General features: G+C 44.7%; 1 protein-coding gene across 2 annotated transcripts; it reads right to left on the bottom strand.

Annotated features, from left to right (window-relative positions):
* Positions 1 to 392: 392 nt before the first annotated feature.
* On the bottom strand, positions 393 to 14,987 carry fgd1 (FYVE, RhoGEF and PH domain containing 1). 2 transcript variants are annotated; one of them, XM_037239816.1, is made up of 18 exons: positions 14,563 to 14,987; positions 9,410 to 9,595; positions 9,182 to 9,344; positions 8,255 to 8,843; positions 7,968 to 8,057; positions 7,744 to 7,892; positions 7,452 to 7,608; positions 7,201 to 7,339; positions 6,500 to 6,558; positions 6,269 to 6,415; positions 5,295 to 5,387; positions 4,996 to 5,075; positions 4,882 to 4,912; positions 4,673 to 4,774; positions 4,296 to 4,424; positions 4,056 to 4,214; positions 3,314 to 3,460; positions 393 to 3,011 (listed from the first exon to the last, which is right to left on the bottom strand). In XM_037239816.1, the coding sequence occupies exons 1-18, from the start codon at positions 14,714 to 14,716 to the stop codon at positions 2,739 to 2,741; spliced, it is 2,847 nt and encodes a 948-aa protein (XP_037095711.1). In that variant the 5' UTR covers positions 14,717 to 14,987; the 3' UTR covers positions 393 to 2,738. The 2 variants fall into 2 exon arrangements, with proteins under 2 accessions (XP_037095711.1, XP_037095721.1); XM_037239826.1 differs by lacking the exon at positions 14,563 to 14,987 and adding an exon at positions 11,835 to 12,063.
* Between the last annotated feature and the right edge of the window lie 825 nt (positions 14,988 to 15,812).

The raw sequence follows: 15,812 nt of genomic DNA on the forward strand, positions 1-15,812 counted from the left end.
GAAATGAAAAAGTTAAAAAAAAACGTATAGTACATAGTTTATTTAAAAATATGAAATACCTGCAAATTAATTAGGATCAGATGAATTAATAGTTCAATTAAATTGTGTATTAATTAGTTTGCTGTTTCATTAAAATGTCATTAATTTAAGATGAGAGTAAACCTAAAATTCAAAATACATTTATCTTTTGTATCATTTAAAAAAAATAAACAATGTTGCATATTTTACAGATTTAACTGTATAACCTAATCTGTGAATTTCCTACCTATGTTTTTTATTAAAAAAAAAAAAAAAAGAAAGACGTGGCCATCACTTGGCTAAAATTTTGTCGAAAAAAAAAAAAAATCAAATCGGATTGTATGTTTTTGGGGGACAAATGACAGTAATCGCCCAACCTTTATTAATGCTTTATTTTAATATCTTCAACACGTGATGTCATTCACAAGGCAAGGTGTCACAAAAGGTTCAAGGAAGGCAGTGGCCGGCCACTAACCAATCATCGCTCATCAATCGTCAATAATCTGTTGCTGCTGCTGTTGCCACAGCAACCTAGCAGCACTGGAATTTAGTACTCACCATAGCAACAAGACATCATAACGTGGAGATGTTAGCGGTTACGAAGGCGACACCAAAGGTTAAGCTCTGGAGCCTGGCAGTTGCCATAGCAACACAAGGCTCCCGATAATTCAGAGGATACTATGATGAGATTTTTTCTTTTTCTCTCTATTTTTAAAGATAAACTGTAACAGGAAGTCCATTAATGTGTCTTAGATTTGAAGATGTGTTGTCTCCAGGGTAACAGCAGCCATTTACAGTCCACAATAATGTATGAGTGAATTGTAAAAAGAGAAACACACTCACGAGAGGCAAAAAGCCCAACAACGATAATAACATTATTACAATAGAACACTGCATTTGGCACAAGTTCACTCAGAACTCACAGCGCCACCTTGTGACCACATGTAAACATCTGCACCACTCTCTCCTGTCAAAAGGAGTCAAGTGACTGGAAAGATCCCAGCCTAGCTTGCCTGCTAGCTCACAAAAGAGAAGTATTTGTCATCGTCCAGCACTAGAGACGTCATCTAGCATTCAGCACCATGTCGACTACTTTAAAGCACAAAGACACAAAGTCAGAAGCTTCAGAGTACATAAAAATGAAGTCAATCATAAGGCCATTTCCTTTAAACATCACCGAGGGAAGAGGAGCAGCACATGCTAAAACCAACACGCTAAAAATGCGCAGTAAGAGCTGAAGTGGAAACACACCAAAAAAAAAAGACAAACATGGTGAGCTAACGAACAAACATCATCAAAGTTGCGAAATAAGTATAGCTAATCATAGCCTGAAAAGCCGCTTCCTCCCAGGAAGATAGTCTGATCCTATGCTAGGCTTTGGCACTAAAAACATGAAGTTAAATACAAGTTTGAAACAAACAAACAAAAAAAACACAATATATGGAATAAACAAATGCGATTATAGTTCCAGAACAAGATTAGCCTAGTTTAGCACAAAAGCGCAAGCTCACCCTCCAAGAAAGCGAGTTAATTGCTATGCTAGGCTCGGAACTAAAAACAACATGCTAAAAATGTGCCCTGAAAGTTAAGTGGTGAAAAAAATAATAATAATACTTTCATACAAAGATGATCTCACACCATCAAAGCTCCAGAATATGATTAGCCTATCTTAGAACAAAGGGCCTGCTTCCTTCCGGGAAGCTAGTCAGTTGCTGCGCTAGACTTTGTGCTAAATACATGGCGTGAAAGCCCCCTCCCCCCAAAAAATTGATTTTCACACAAACATGGTGATCTTTATGAACAAAAATGGCATCTAAGATTAGCCTAGTTTACCAGAAAGAGCAAGCCTACTCTGACAAAAAATAAGCTAAGTCAATTGCTATGCTTGACTTAGCCCCAAAAAACATGGTAAAAATGCGTGGTGAAAACCAATTAAAAAATATACAAAGAAACTGTCTTATCCACAAAATGCAGTGATCTTAATGAGCAAATGTCATTAAAGTTCCAGAATAAGATTGGTCTATCTTAGCAAAAAGAGCCTGCTCCCTCTCAGGAAGTTAGGCGGTTGCGACCCTAGACTTGCTGCCAACGGCTTCTTCCCTTCTGCTGACAGTCACGTGACTGCAGGTGAATAAATTATATTTACAAAGGTTGAACATTTGGCATCAAGCAAACAAAACACACACACGTACACGCTCACAACATTCAACAGCGAGTCATCAGAATGACAGGAAGAAGAAGATGAAGAAGAAGGCGTGACTGGCATATGTCAAACGGGCTCAGTCTAATTCCCGGTTTCTCCTTTGCATCTCCTCCACCTTGTTTTGTCTTGTATTTTTTTCCAATAAATCTTTAATAAAAACCAAACATAATGAAATAACATAATTAAAACCTGAAATTAAAATGGAATATGATCATTTTGAAGTCATAATTAGCAATTGCGTCCAAGTGTGTCCCATCAGGGCATCCCTGACACGTTGCTACTGCGCTGGGATTCTTCCACTTGCGGTGTGACAGCATCACATTTTCAGAGAATTATAGGAAATGGATGAAATCATCAAGACAAGATGGTAGCATCAGGAGGAAGAGGATTGTGCTTTCGGACAGCATGTGACACTGCAGCTGTGCAGAGGCTCATGGGTAATGTCCCATTTTGTGTCCGGATTAAATAAACTCCGACGGTTGACCCCACTCCCTGCGTCACCCCTCATTCAAACAAATCACGTGTTGTCGCCCTCTGTGCCGTCCGGCTCCTCCCCCTCTTCCTCCACGCTCTCTACGATTGGGTGGTGAGGCTGAGGCTCCTCCCCTTTGCCGGCCCTGGACAACACATCCATCCATCGACGCTGGAGCTCCTCGCCGTCTGCGCTGAAGTAGAGCGTCAGGTGACTCTGGGAAATCTTAAAGGTGTGCCGACGCTCCAGGCGGTCGCATGACTCCGGGAGCGAAACGTCGAAGCCAATCAGAGGAACGCTGCGCTGCGCCTTTACATCCTGAAAACACACGGCATCATGGGTCATTTTGTGTGCACGCAATGAGGACCAACTACGATGTATTTCAAATTAGGCAAATTCTTAGGCATGGTGACTGAGCCTCATAGACTCATAGCTCGGGCTTTCCTCAGTGAAGTTTACGTTCTCCCTGTGTTTGCATTTTTTTTTACGCGGATATTCAAAAAACATCCATGTTCAATTCATTGTAGTTGTGAATGCTTGTCCTGTCTAAACTGTTAGGGTACAACAGAGAAACCGTGGACAGGTCACTGAGTAATGTGTTCATCGTGTTCAGGGCCCACCTGAGGTGCTCCGTAGATATAGAGGACCAGGGGTTCGTTTTCAGGGATGACAAACCAGGCTTTCTGCCAGCCTCGCCCGCCTCCTTTCTCCATGTGATGGAGGAAGCTGCACATGACGCTGTTCTCAGCCGCCAGGGAGGCTTGTTTCTACGGGGACAACCAGAGGTTGGAGTAAGTCTTAAAGCGGATGCCAAACCAAAATTTCTCTTTGTAATGTACAATATGTTCTGTGTAGCCCAAGTTGTCGAAATGAAGTGTTGTGAATAATGTTTTGCTTGTAGAATATGAATTAAACAAGGGAAAGACGGCCATTTTGCCACTTGCTGTTGACTGAAAATGACATCACAGTGCCTAAGTGCTCAGGTATCGACCAATCACGGCTCACCAGTTTTCTGAAGCTGAGCCGTGATTGGTTGTGACCTGAGACCTGGTAACTGTGATGCCATTTTCAGTCGACAGCAGGTGGCAAAATGGTCGCCCACCAAGTTGGATAAAATGGGTAAATTTTGCTCCTCAACAAATATTCCACAAAGGCAATATTAATCAGAATGCCATACTTAGACTCATGGGGTACATACAACATATTATTGTAAAAAAAAAAAATTTGGGTTGACTTCCTCTTTAACCTTCAAGTTTTAAGCAAGTCCAAAGTTACTGTGGCAACAATCAAACAAGTCGCGTCGAGTTCCAGCTAAAGGGTCACCGCGACTGTGGCCCTGACCGTGGTGTATGTCGCTCTTACCTCCAGGATGGAGCGCCTCCTCTGGTTGCTGCCGGCCACAACAGACGGCGGGGGGGACACCCCCACTAACATAGCATAGCAGTCCACACACACGCGATTAGTGCGGTTGTTGTCGTACGAGAGGCGGGCACGGAACTCTGAGCATTTCCCACAAACCACCTGATGGTGAGACAGGAGAGTCTTAGAGGGCTACGGATTGTTGCCGTGGCGCCTGAGAAAGCCAGCTTTGATTGGACGCACATGACCGCAGGCTTTGCAGTGGTGGCGCCGCCTAGTAAGGGCGTTGAATGCCTCCTGGCATTTCATGCACAATGTCACTTCCTTCTCACGGATGGGCGTAGGTGCACGCTTGCCAAGTTCGGCGCAGCTCTGATGAACATAAGCAAAAGTAGTCATCAATGGCGATTCATTTCAATAAATGTATAAACACTGGTTTTGAATAATGTAATTGTCATTTGCCTTTTTTTTTATAAGCAAAAGAGGATAATTTATAGAAAACTTGAGATTTTATTTTTGAGGCCAAATTGCCCAGCCTTCAGTGTTCATCGCAGTAGCTGGGTTTTCATGACCACTTGGCTATTGCGCAATTTACATTTTGTACAATGGGGTGTGTTTACCGGGGAGTGAGGAGGTGTTGACTCTTCATCTCGTAGCGAACAAGTCAAGTGACGAAATGTCTCCATGGTGTGTTCGTGTCTCTGGATGGTGGCCTGGATAGCCTGCAAGATACACACACAAACGCATACACAAAAACACACACAAATGCATATCCTGATTGGTTGATAGACTCAGTGATGCTGTTTGATTTCAAGCCTGTTGTCTGTACCTGGATCCAGTCTTTCTTCTCATCTTCTGTCCTGCAGAGACACAGCAAGTTTAAAAAAAAAGGGTGGGTAAAGGCAACCTCAACTTTTACACAGTTGTGTGGCATTAACAATACCTGGCCTGCAGCTCAAGAGAACGCTGCTTGCCAGACACCAAGAAGGTCCGAGGAACTGCAGCGCTGCTCATCTCCTTCAGCTGTACAGTGCGGTAAAAAACAATGCCAATGAGAATTGCTAAAATGCAAACATGCTAGCAGTTGGTATGCTAACAATATAACAAAACAGCAACCCAAGTACAAAAACCACTATGACTTATCAGGTTGCGATTTCCATTGAGAGAATTGTTATGTTAACTTGCTAAGACTGCCGAATCCTGACCTCCACACCTCCGCACCACAACCCCAACAAGACTCACCTCCATGCCGTCCACATCTATGCGAGCTCGGACACCGTATTTCTGACCAATAAGACGCAGCTTGGGAACGCAGTAGAGCAGCCTGTCGTTGAACTGGAGGAGCACAACGATGGTTAGACCAGGGGTTTTCAAAATGTTCAAGTCCAGGGTACACATTTTTCCAATGATCACTTCATAATCTAAACCCTTTTTAAACTTCCTTACTACCCACTACCCACCTTACTACCTTCCTTACTACCATACTCTAGTTTTCAAAAAAGTTTTCAAAAATTATTGACATTCTTATATGTTGTCAGTTCTGTGTTTGTGGAAGCGTTCCGATGATACAAACCTTTTGAAAATAAGATAAAGGTTGAAAAAGTTATGAATGTTCTGGAAACGTATCTCTAAGCTGTATGTTTTTAATCTCTTGCAACTTTAAACCTCCCCGCATTGGCCGAGATGCGTCTCTCGTTTTCAAAAAAGTTTTCAAAAATTATTGACATTGTTATATGTTGTCAGTTCTGTGTTTGTGGACGCGTTCCGATGATACAAACCTTTTGAAAATAAGATAAAGGTTGAAAAAGTTATGAATGTTCTGGAAACGTATCTCTAAGCTGTATGTTTTTAATCTCTTGCAACTTTAAACCTCCCCGCATTGGCCGAGATGCGTCAAATGGACACCCTCTTTGGGGAAATATGGGCACGGCTTATGCAAAGTAGTTTGGTGCAAGCACACGCTGTCATTTAGGATGAATTTTGATTCATCAATATCATCATCATCATCATCGGTTTAAAGTCCGCTTTCCAGGCGCCGCTGGGTTGGACTGGATTCTCAATTCATCAATATACGCACACAAAAGTGCAAGGAAAATGGGCTGGTACGTACGTGTGATTGCGACTTTGTCTATATGCTAAACCCCAGTTGAGAATTATTAGGTTAGACGTCCCGCTTGCGTTGATGATGGAGATAGGGAAGACAGAGGAGCCCATACCAGGATGAGGTATCGATCCTGCGACGTGCCATTCTTGTTGGACAGTTTGAGAATGTGTCCCTCCTTGATGAGCTCATTGGTCGGGTTCACAATGTCCTCTTCGCCGCCCAGAAGTTCGTACACTTTCAGCAGCTTTCTCATTCGCTCCTGAAAGTTTTAAAAGCATCAATTTGAGCTGTCGCGAAGGTTGCGCCGTAATCCTTTCTGGGAAGCTGTTCTAAATGGTCTCACCATTTTCTTGATGGCAGCGTTGGAATGTTCAGCTGCTGTAGCAATGAGCTCAAGAGACTCTGCAGACAAAAAGAATCTTGTCACATGTCGTCAGCAAACGGGCTAACATATTCACCCATCATCAAGTTTAACAATCTGCCTTGGGGCTGCCTGTACTCTTGCTAAGTGTAACATGTCAGCATTTAATCAATTACCATGAAAGATAACTCATGGTAGAAGGCCATGGTCATGGTTATGACAAGATGGCAATGCAAGATGGCCGCCGGTGGCTTCACCTTTCACTACAGCGAGTAAGGCAGCATTAGCAGTTCATAATAAACTATAAAAATGTATCTTATCACTTTTCCACTGGGCTTTCTGCACTCAGGTTGCTCTTTTGCTTTTTAGACGCATAGTAGGTGCAAGCATGTTAGCATTGATCAATCATTGTAATTAGCAAGATGACAAATTATCAACCATTGTCTATCTGCCTTTGTGGACTCGGGTGATTATCTTGCGATATATTAGCATACTAGCGGCATTTGTGTCAGCATTTTAACAAATTTCATTGACTTAGTAACTGATTAGAGGACAATATGAAAAATCAATCTGTCTTGGAGCAGGTTACTAAACTGTCAAGAGACTTGTGTGTGTGTGCTGGTGCGAGGAACGGCCAAGGGACCTCTAAACGTGTGTGCGTGTGTGTGTGTGTGTGTGCATACTCTGAGCATCCTTGTAGTCCGGCGCGTCCTCCGGTAGACGGTGCAGATAATCTTTGAGCAGGAGTTCATATCGAGGAATCCTTTGGACTGGCTCCAACATGTGATGTTGGAGCGTCAGGTTAGCACAGCGCTCGTCTCTCTGACACACACAAAACACAAACACACACATTTACATTGTCTGCCACGTTGATGTCGTATAGTGACAGGCCATCATGTTCAGTGAGGCACTATGTCCTGTATGTACAAGTCACCTGGATGTCATGTATGATGCTCTTGAACAGAGCCGACCTCTCCATCCACGTATTGACGAGCTCCATGGCGTGATCAAAGTTCTTCACATACTCGCCGTACATCTTCAGGAAGGGTGCAAGCTTCTGCAAGATGTCTCCGATGCGTGGGTTTGAGTCCCTGAGGAGTTTTTCAGACATTTAATCTATGATACTTGTTTCATGAAGGTGGCCTTTGTACTCGGCACGCTGGTGGGTTGCCTCATTCGAGTATACCACAACTCTTGTCGAGTCAAGTAGTTTGAGACCAGCTCACCACTCCTCCATGCGCTTCTGCAGGGCCGGCAGGAGGAACTGTTGGTGGAAGCAGTGGATGGAGCAGATGTTGGAGAAGATTCCGTGAATGACGTCACATGGGAAAGAAGAACGGGACCGTGCTTCTTCCAGAAGTCGGGCACAGAAGACCTGTGGGGAGCAGCAGTGCGTCAGTTGACCCGTGTCCGGACTGTGGGTGAGGATTATATGTCTATGGTGACCCACCTGATCCAGTAAGTGGAGTTTGGACACGTAGGAGATCTCTGTGTGAAGGAGCTCATTGGCAATATGGAACACCCTTTGCTGGACGGACAGCTGTAAGACATGTGATGATGTCTGAGACGGGCATTGGTCAAAAGATAAGAAAGGTCAGCCTTTACTTGACAAACAGTTCTACAATTAAATAGCTTCCATAAGTGATGGATCGATACAACAGGAACAGGAAGATGGTTTGCTTCATCTGTGACCCTCATTCCAAATCAGAATGATCACATGACAGCTTCCTGTCTTACCTCAGCCAAGTCTTGTCTGGGGGCTGAAAGCACTAAGGTAAGCTCGGACAACTCCTCCTCCTCCTCCTCGAGGTCACTGTCTGCATCCTCTGAGAAGTCCCTCCTCCTGGCTACACCCCTGGCCTCGCCCTCCTCGCCCTCGCCGGCGTATGAGGACGAGCTGGAGGGTCGGGGGAGGCCACAGGAGTAAACCCCACCAATGCCGCCAGCGTCGTCCACACCAACAAAGCAGAGTTCCTCGCTGTGTGACGGTGAGCTGATGCTGTCGATGCCGCTGTCACGATTGGCCAGCTTCCCCTCCGTCTGCGAGGACGGAAGGGACAAACGCTCGGGCGGCAGACCGGATTGGTCAGACGGTCGGCGCTCGTTCATCTCCGCAGACGCCGGCTCCTCTGGCCCCTCCGGCTCCTCCCTTTCCTGTGCAACGTCATCGTGACATTTGAGTTCAGGAAGACCCCCCTCCTCCTCCTCCTTGGGGATGGCAGTAGCTGACGATGACGATGGAGATGAAGGTCGAGATAAGGGGGTGTCGAGAAGGCGGGGACAGAGGGCCCCTCCGGTGATGTCAGGAACCATTATGATCTGCTCGCTGCAACACATGGATTAACAAAATAACGAATCACTAAACATGATAACGTACAAATAACACGACAATGTTAACTCTGAACTGACCGTATCACTTAACGCAATGCAGCTATAAAAAGTGATTACATATTAAAAACATTTTGCACCAATCAACATGACAATAAATTATTAAACTCAAAACCGAGACAGATCCTTAAAAAGTGAGACCGGGTTTGATCTAAAACTACAATTCTAATTTTAGAAATCGATACCCAGCCCTGCATGACGATTCATGACGGGAACCAAGATGGCGACAATCCCATGGCACTGACCAAGACGGACATATCCTGATGGGTCACTCACCGCTCAAACTTCTCGATAAGTGACAGGACGCAGGTGGGTGAAGCATGGTCCTCGGGACGGGGGGGCTTGCAGGGTGGCGGAGGCGGCAGCGGTTTGTCTGGAGCCCGAGGTCGGGTCCTCAATGCTCCCACTTGTTGCTGCAAATGGGGTGGCTTGGGGGGGACTGCAGAAGCGAGGAGTCGTTAATCAGTGATCTCACGCATTTGTCATTATTGTTGTGACCCTCACCTTGAGGCTTTGGTCCTAGCAGAGGAGGCCGGCTCTTATTTAGCTGCGGTGGTCCCGTATCGTTTACCTCCTCCTCCTGGAGTCCGGCGGGACTTGAGGAGGAGGAGGTGGGCTGCTGTGTGCCACACGGAGGCTCCAGAGAGAGACTCTTTGCCAGCAAGCTAGGACTCAAGGAGGACGGGGGACCTGGCAGGGACAATCAGGGCAAAAAGTCTTGGCTTGTTGCTGCGAATACATGTCAACGTAAATTTGTTAAATATGTTAGCTGAGTCAGCTACAGGTCGAGATGTTCCTCAGCAGGTTCCAGTGATGATCAACAACCTTGATGAGTGGAAGTATTTTGAGGAAGCTTTTAGTTTTCAACATAAAGGTTCGTCTTCTTAACACTCCGTATGGTTTTAAGTTGCAGTAATGAATAAGTTGAAGGAGTCATGAATAAATTGAAGAAAGGAATAAATTAGCATGTGTTAACTTTTTAATGTAGGCCAAAGGGAGTCTGTCGAAAACAACCTTGGCTTTTAATTGTGTCTCTGTTTATTGTAAGCTGTAATTAAACAAAAAGCTAATTAAACAAAACAGACAATATTGCCCATGTAAATGTCAGCACACCGAGTTTTTTCCTGGATGTTTGTGACCATTTGGACTGCTCTTAAATGGTGTCCTTAAAATGTAATGACTGCGAGTAAAAATGTCATTTTTAAAAATTATTATTAGTCTGATTAAACTTTGCTGCTCTGTAACATATTCTGCAAATGCCAATCATTTATCATTTGTCATCACAGTGAAAAGGATTGCAAAGGTGAATGTCGCTGGGAACTCTTGTATCTTCAAATTCATCACTTCGTTTTTTAGGAAATAAAAAAAACTTTTTTTTCAGCCTTTAAGGGTTTCCATTTGTCTTGCTTGTGTAATTCTTACGTTCAGACAAAATGTAAATGTTAAAAAGAAAAAACGTTTCTCCCTGCACGAGGTAGTAAAAGAAGACTTAAGTGAAGTAACATGATTTTTCAAAAAATTCCTATTCATGAGAGATAACACTGACAGAAATACAATGACTTGTTTCAGGTACCCTGTCAACCAAACCTTATAATATTATTACCATCTGGCAGTCTTTTTATGTCATTGCAATGTCTTAAAAAAACGGATTAAAACTGAATAATAAATAAACCAGCTAGTGAGGTTTAAATGTTTATTATTAATGTGTATTATGAAATCTCCAATTTTATTCTAACGCTTGGCTACAATCCAGAGCAGGATCCTGGTTGAAGTAAGCCATTTTAAACTTCACACTTTGGCGCGTTTTAAGATTGCATATAAAAATAAGTGCATGTGAAGCTTTGTAAAATTCTGTAGCAGCCACCGTATGGTGTCGATTGGCACCATTTTAATCAAATTGTTTTTTTTCTTATCTGTTGGACTAAGCCCTTTTCAGTAACAATGACTGATGGGAACGGAGGGACAATTATATTACAAATAAGGACGGAGGGACAAGGACAGAAGGGGGTCTAGTAGGCCACTACAAGGTTAAGATTATGGCGATTTACGTCTTACTGATCTAGCTTCTTCATGGAAATGCTGGTAGATCATGGCATGGTTATGAATGTCTGAAGGCCAGCAGTTTCTAGTGGTGGTCAAGTCTATTCTGGTATTCCATTTCAAGGTTGTTAATGTGTGCTATAAGAACTTTCCAGAGGTTCTATAAGATCTAGATGTTAGGTTCTGGTGATAATTAAATAGGTTAGGGTAGTGACCGTGGGTTGTGAACGTGGAATATTCTAAAGACACACCAGGTTCTGTTGGTGATCAAGCGGGTTGTGTTCTGCAGAAGGTCGAGGTTCTATTGACTGTTTTACAAGTATTTTCTCAAGGTGATGTTGAAGGAAAACATCATGTGGGTGTTCAGGTTTTGTTCTCTGTGACATTGTGGTGCCTGTTTCAGAGGTCGTTGTTGGGTCTGATGTGACAGAACGTGGGCCCGAACGGGCATATATGTACATGGCGATGCGCAATCATGGACGTGCGCTCGGGTGCGTGCCTGCGATAAATAGATAGAGGGGGTGTGTCTGCACATAGATGGTCTCAACATCATCATCATCATCATCGACGGACAAGTTCAAACACGCACGCACGCCAACACGTACGGAACATCGATTGTGGTATGGCGGCGGAATCGATCCTCGATCCGCAACATTCCCGTGCACGCGACGACAAGCAGCACATCTGCTGGCATCAGACGCAGTGACGTGCACGCGCGCCACACTAGCCTACATTCACTGCGGCGAGATGTCGGTCAGCGCGTGCGGATAACCGAAACCCCCCCCCCCCCCCCCCCCCCCCCCCCTCTGTGCGTACCTCATATGTGATTGTCGACATGCACGCGCACGCCAGTGCGGCGCAGCGTGTGTGTGCGTGCGCGCACGCTCACCTCTGCTTAGGCTGCTTCTGTCCATGTACATCGCACAACACAGCACCAGGCCGCTCATGAACGACAATGTTGACGATGGCAGACCGCGGCTCACCCGGTCCACATGCACGGAGAAGAATAAGAAAAAAGAGAAAGAAAAAAGAAGAAAAAAAGGGCAAAAAGAGAAGACGGAGAAACCGGCTCCTCGTTCTGCTCCGCGCGCGCGCAACCCGCAGAGAGCGAGAGAGAGAGAGAGAGAGAGAGAGAGAGAGAGAGAGAGAGAGAGAGAGAGAGAGAGAGAGAGAGAGAGAGAGCGAGTGCTACTAGTTCTATCTGGACAGAGCTAGCGATTAGAGGCGCTTTATTCGATCCAATGGACTGGCCGGTGGCGGGCGGTGCAGCAAAGAGAACCCCTCACAGGGCTGCGGAGGAGGAGGAGGTAGTTGTGTCTTGTCCTCCTCCTCTTCTCCCTTTACTTTTGGTCTCCATGACAACGAGTTCGAGAAATTCGCGTGCGTGACATTTGTATCAGGTGACTGCTCGGGCAAAACATGGTCCAAAGATTAGGGACACCTCTGCGAGAAGCAAACTACCATCGACGGTGATACACGGTCGCAATTTGCGCCAAAGATGACAAAATATCAATAACTTGTGATCTGGACCCGCTGTCACCTTGACAACCCGTCGGAGTGCTGTCACATAGAATGTGGGAAATGTGTTTGCAAGATGGGATGTGACATCGTTTTACATTTTATATTCGTGTCTGTTGCATTCTTTACATTTTGATACACATAATACTGTGGGAATTGTGATGGTTCTTGTGGTCTAGAAGGTTCTTGGGGTAATCAAGGAGGTTCTGGTTATCCCTTGCAACACAGGCGTCAAACTCTTGTCCTTGAGGGCCACTCTTCTGCATGTGTTAGACGTTTCCCTCCTCCAACACACGTCATTCAAATAAGTGTGATTGTTATCAGGCTCCTGCAAAGCTTCTGATGAGCTGATCATTTGAATTGGGTGAAGGAGGGAAACGTCTAGAAAATGCAGCATAGTGTTCCTCAAGGAACCGAGTTTGACACTTGGGCCTTTTAAAATGTATCAATGTGAATGTTTTAGACTCAATTTCATCACGGGCCACATCGTAGTCATTGTTTTCTTCGAAGGGCCATTATGACCATATCTTCTATATACAGTATAAGCTACACAACAAACTGATGAATAACTGGAATCAGAGACGAGTAAAAACTTCAAATATTTTAAAAAGATGAATGGTAATAAAAATTGGAGAAAAGACAATTTTAGTATTAACACATGAAATTGATAAACAATTTGTCTTTGCGGGCCACATAAAACGATGTGTTGATCCGTATCTGGCCCCCCGGCCTTGTGTTTGACACCTAAGTTTTAGAGGATTTAAGGGTCTAGATGTTCTACAGAAGGTAATGGTGATCAAGACTACCAGTACAAGGCAGTTTTAATAGTCCAATACAAAGTTGTGAATCTGGCGAAAATTTGGAAGGTAAGTCTCTGTTTATCACTGTAACTATTAAGTCCTTATCTGACTAACTGTGTTCTCATCAGGGTTTGTTCAAAGTCGCAAATCTTCTGCAAACGGTTGTCTCACATTCGCCTGTACTTTGTTTTTATCGCAAGGGAATTTTGCACATGAAAAAAACACTAAAACTGTTCCGGAACATTAGGCAACTGTTTGGTGGACATTTGCCACCGTGAAAGAACCCTGGCGTGAATGCACATTTTGCTACCTTCAGTCGAAAATGTTCGCTCCTCAGTGGGACACGTGCTTTAACCCGCTTACAGAGGTTGTTCAAGTTGTTACAAAACCTTCAGTAGAAATCAAAGCAGAGCCAATAGTACAATACAAGCTGGTGAATCTGTCTATTAAGAAGGCTCTCCAGAGTGTTGATCTGCTGCCTCTCCATCACGTGTTGTAAACCTATGACTAGATAATCATGTAAGTGCACCAACGACATAGTGGTGAAGCCTCAGTGATCAGATGTTCACGCTCAAAGCCTCCAAAAACATTCCTAAACCCAACACACGCATGAACACACACATACGCACAGTAGCAAACATGCAACAGGAAGTGATAAAGAGAGGACAGCCATTAAATCAAAAACACCCCTTCCAGGCACCCCGTGTCCAAACCAAAGCTGAAAAACAAGCACACTCAAAAACAAACACACCCTGCTACCATCATCTGCTAGCTTGACTTTTGACCTTAACCCCCCTACCCCCCCCCCCCCACACACACACTAAAGAGAGAGAGAGGGAGAGAGAGAGAGAGAGAGAGTTCTGTGTATCACTCCGCCTCTCTTTAGGTCACTGGGTCACTCACTCACTGCCACTTTGGAGTGTGTGTGTCTGTGCGTGTGTGTGTGTGTGTGAGTGTGTGTCCAGCAGCTGAGCCTATTTTTAGTTTTCATGCGTGGGCCGCTGCATGTTGGGAATCGGGAAGTAGGGTTAAGTCTATTGGGGAATGGGGAGGGGGATGTTGGTGGATGATGACGCCACTGTGAAATTAGTACCCCAACAACGTGACACTTTTGTCAGCATGAGATTACAACATACACTGAACTGTTATGATTTTAGCATTAAAGTAAACAATGTACATAAACAAACTACTTTTTTTTGCCTCATCTACGAATGACCTGACACTTTTGATCAATTTTGAAAATAAAACGTGGCTCTTGTTTGCCCAACCTTGACCGGTACTCTTGTTGTCGGGACTTACCTGTCCTGCTGGTGGCGCTGTTTTCGAGATGGTAGGAAAACCTCATGGTGCTGAAGTGGCTGGAGAAAGACAATGAAGGCGGCGGAGGAGGAGAGGGAGGAGGTGGAGAGGGAGGAGGAGGGAGGCCGGGCAGGGCGCTGCGAGTCCGGTTCATGAGTTCAAGGCTCAATGCTGGGTCGGGAGCGTCCCGCCGCTTCTCCCTCCCTCGTTCTACCCCCGCTCGCTTGCATCTTCTCCTGGCGTCCACCGCCTCCTCATGGTTGCCACACCACCAAAGTGCAGACTCAGCAGCTTCCTGCCGACTCAGCGACGCTATCGACTTAGTCTTTCATTCTGCAAACGACGCACATACGCACACACACGTACTGATAGACATTAGTGTCCGAGCTGATCCAGTTCTAGACTTTTGTGTGAAAATGGGAGCTGAAGTGAAGTTGAACGTTGCAGCTCCGCCTCTGTCTGGTCATTTGATCCTAGACCCAGCCCCGTCCCCCCACAGCCTCCCAAAGTCTTTGTGGTCTGGATTGCATTTTCCCTCCTTTCTCGCTTCCTGAAACTTGAAGCAAAGGAAAACTGAGGGAAAAATTCCTGGAGTTTTTTTTTCCTGGTCGGCCTCCATCAGAAGCAGTCTGCGCTGGAGGGTCACGTTGGGGTTTGACTGTTACACATAGCACTAGGTTTTGCAGATATGGATTTTTATTTTTTGTAAATACATTTTATTTTTCCATCCATCCATCCATCCATCCATCCATCCATCCATCCATCCATCCATCCATCCATCCATCCATCCATCCATCCATCCATCCATCCATCACAAAAATTATCTTCACTTGCTTTGAGCTATTCCAGAAAACTGGTTGATCATTGCTTGGTCTCGATCAGGGGTAGGAGAGTTCGGTCCTAGGGAGCCGCTGTCCTGCCTGTTTATCAGTTCTCCTGACTGTAGCATACCTGATTCAAATAATTAACTCATCAGCAAGCGCTGTACAAGCGTGATAACAACCCCGGTGATTTAAATCAGGTTTGTGAAGGAGGGAAACTTCAAAAATAGGCAGGACAGAGGCTCACTAGGACCGGACTTGCCTTCCCCCGGTCTAGAAGTTCCACATATTATTCTTTGTTAAAAAAAATGACTGGTGGAAAAAAAACTAATGATGGAAATGTATGGAAATATGCGATAAATATGTGTTATAAATATATATATAAACATGTTATATGTTCAGCCCTTTTTGTATGTAAAGATTCAGTCA

Source organism: Syngnathus acus, chromosome 2 (genome assembly GCF_901709675.1).
Source record: "Syngnathus acus chromosome 2, fSynAcu1.2, whole genome shotgun sequence".
Taxonomy (NCBI): Eukaryota; Metazoa; Chordata; class Actinopteri; order Syngnathiformes; family Syngnathidae; genus Syngnathus; species Syngnathus acus.

What these genes read in the sequence shown, in the direction of transcription:
- fgd1 (XM_037239816.1), bottom strand. Translation starts at nt 14,716, where the DNA reads ATGAACCGGACTCGCAGCGCCCTGCCCGGCCTCCCTCCTCCTCCCTCT. An exon ending in CAGCGCCACCAGCAGGACAG is followed by an intron (nt 9,596 to 14,562) that starts GTAAGTCCCGAC and finishes TGTCCCTGCCAG; the next exon opens with GTCCCCCGTCCTCCTTGAGT. An exon ending in GGAGGCGCTCCATCCTGGAG is followed by an intron (nt 3,461 to 4,055) that starts GTAAGAGCGACA and finishes TTGTCCCCGTAG; the next exon opens with AAACAAGCCTCCCTGGCGGC.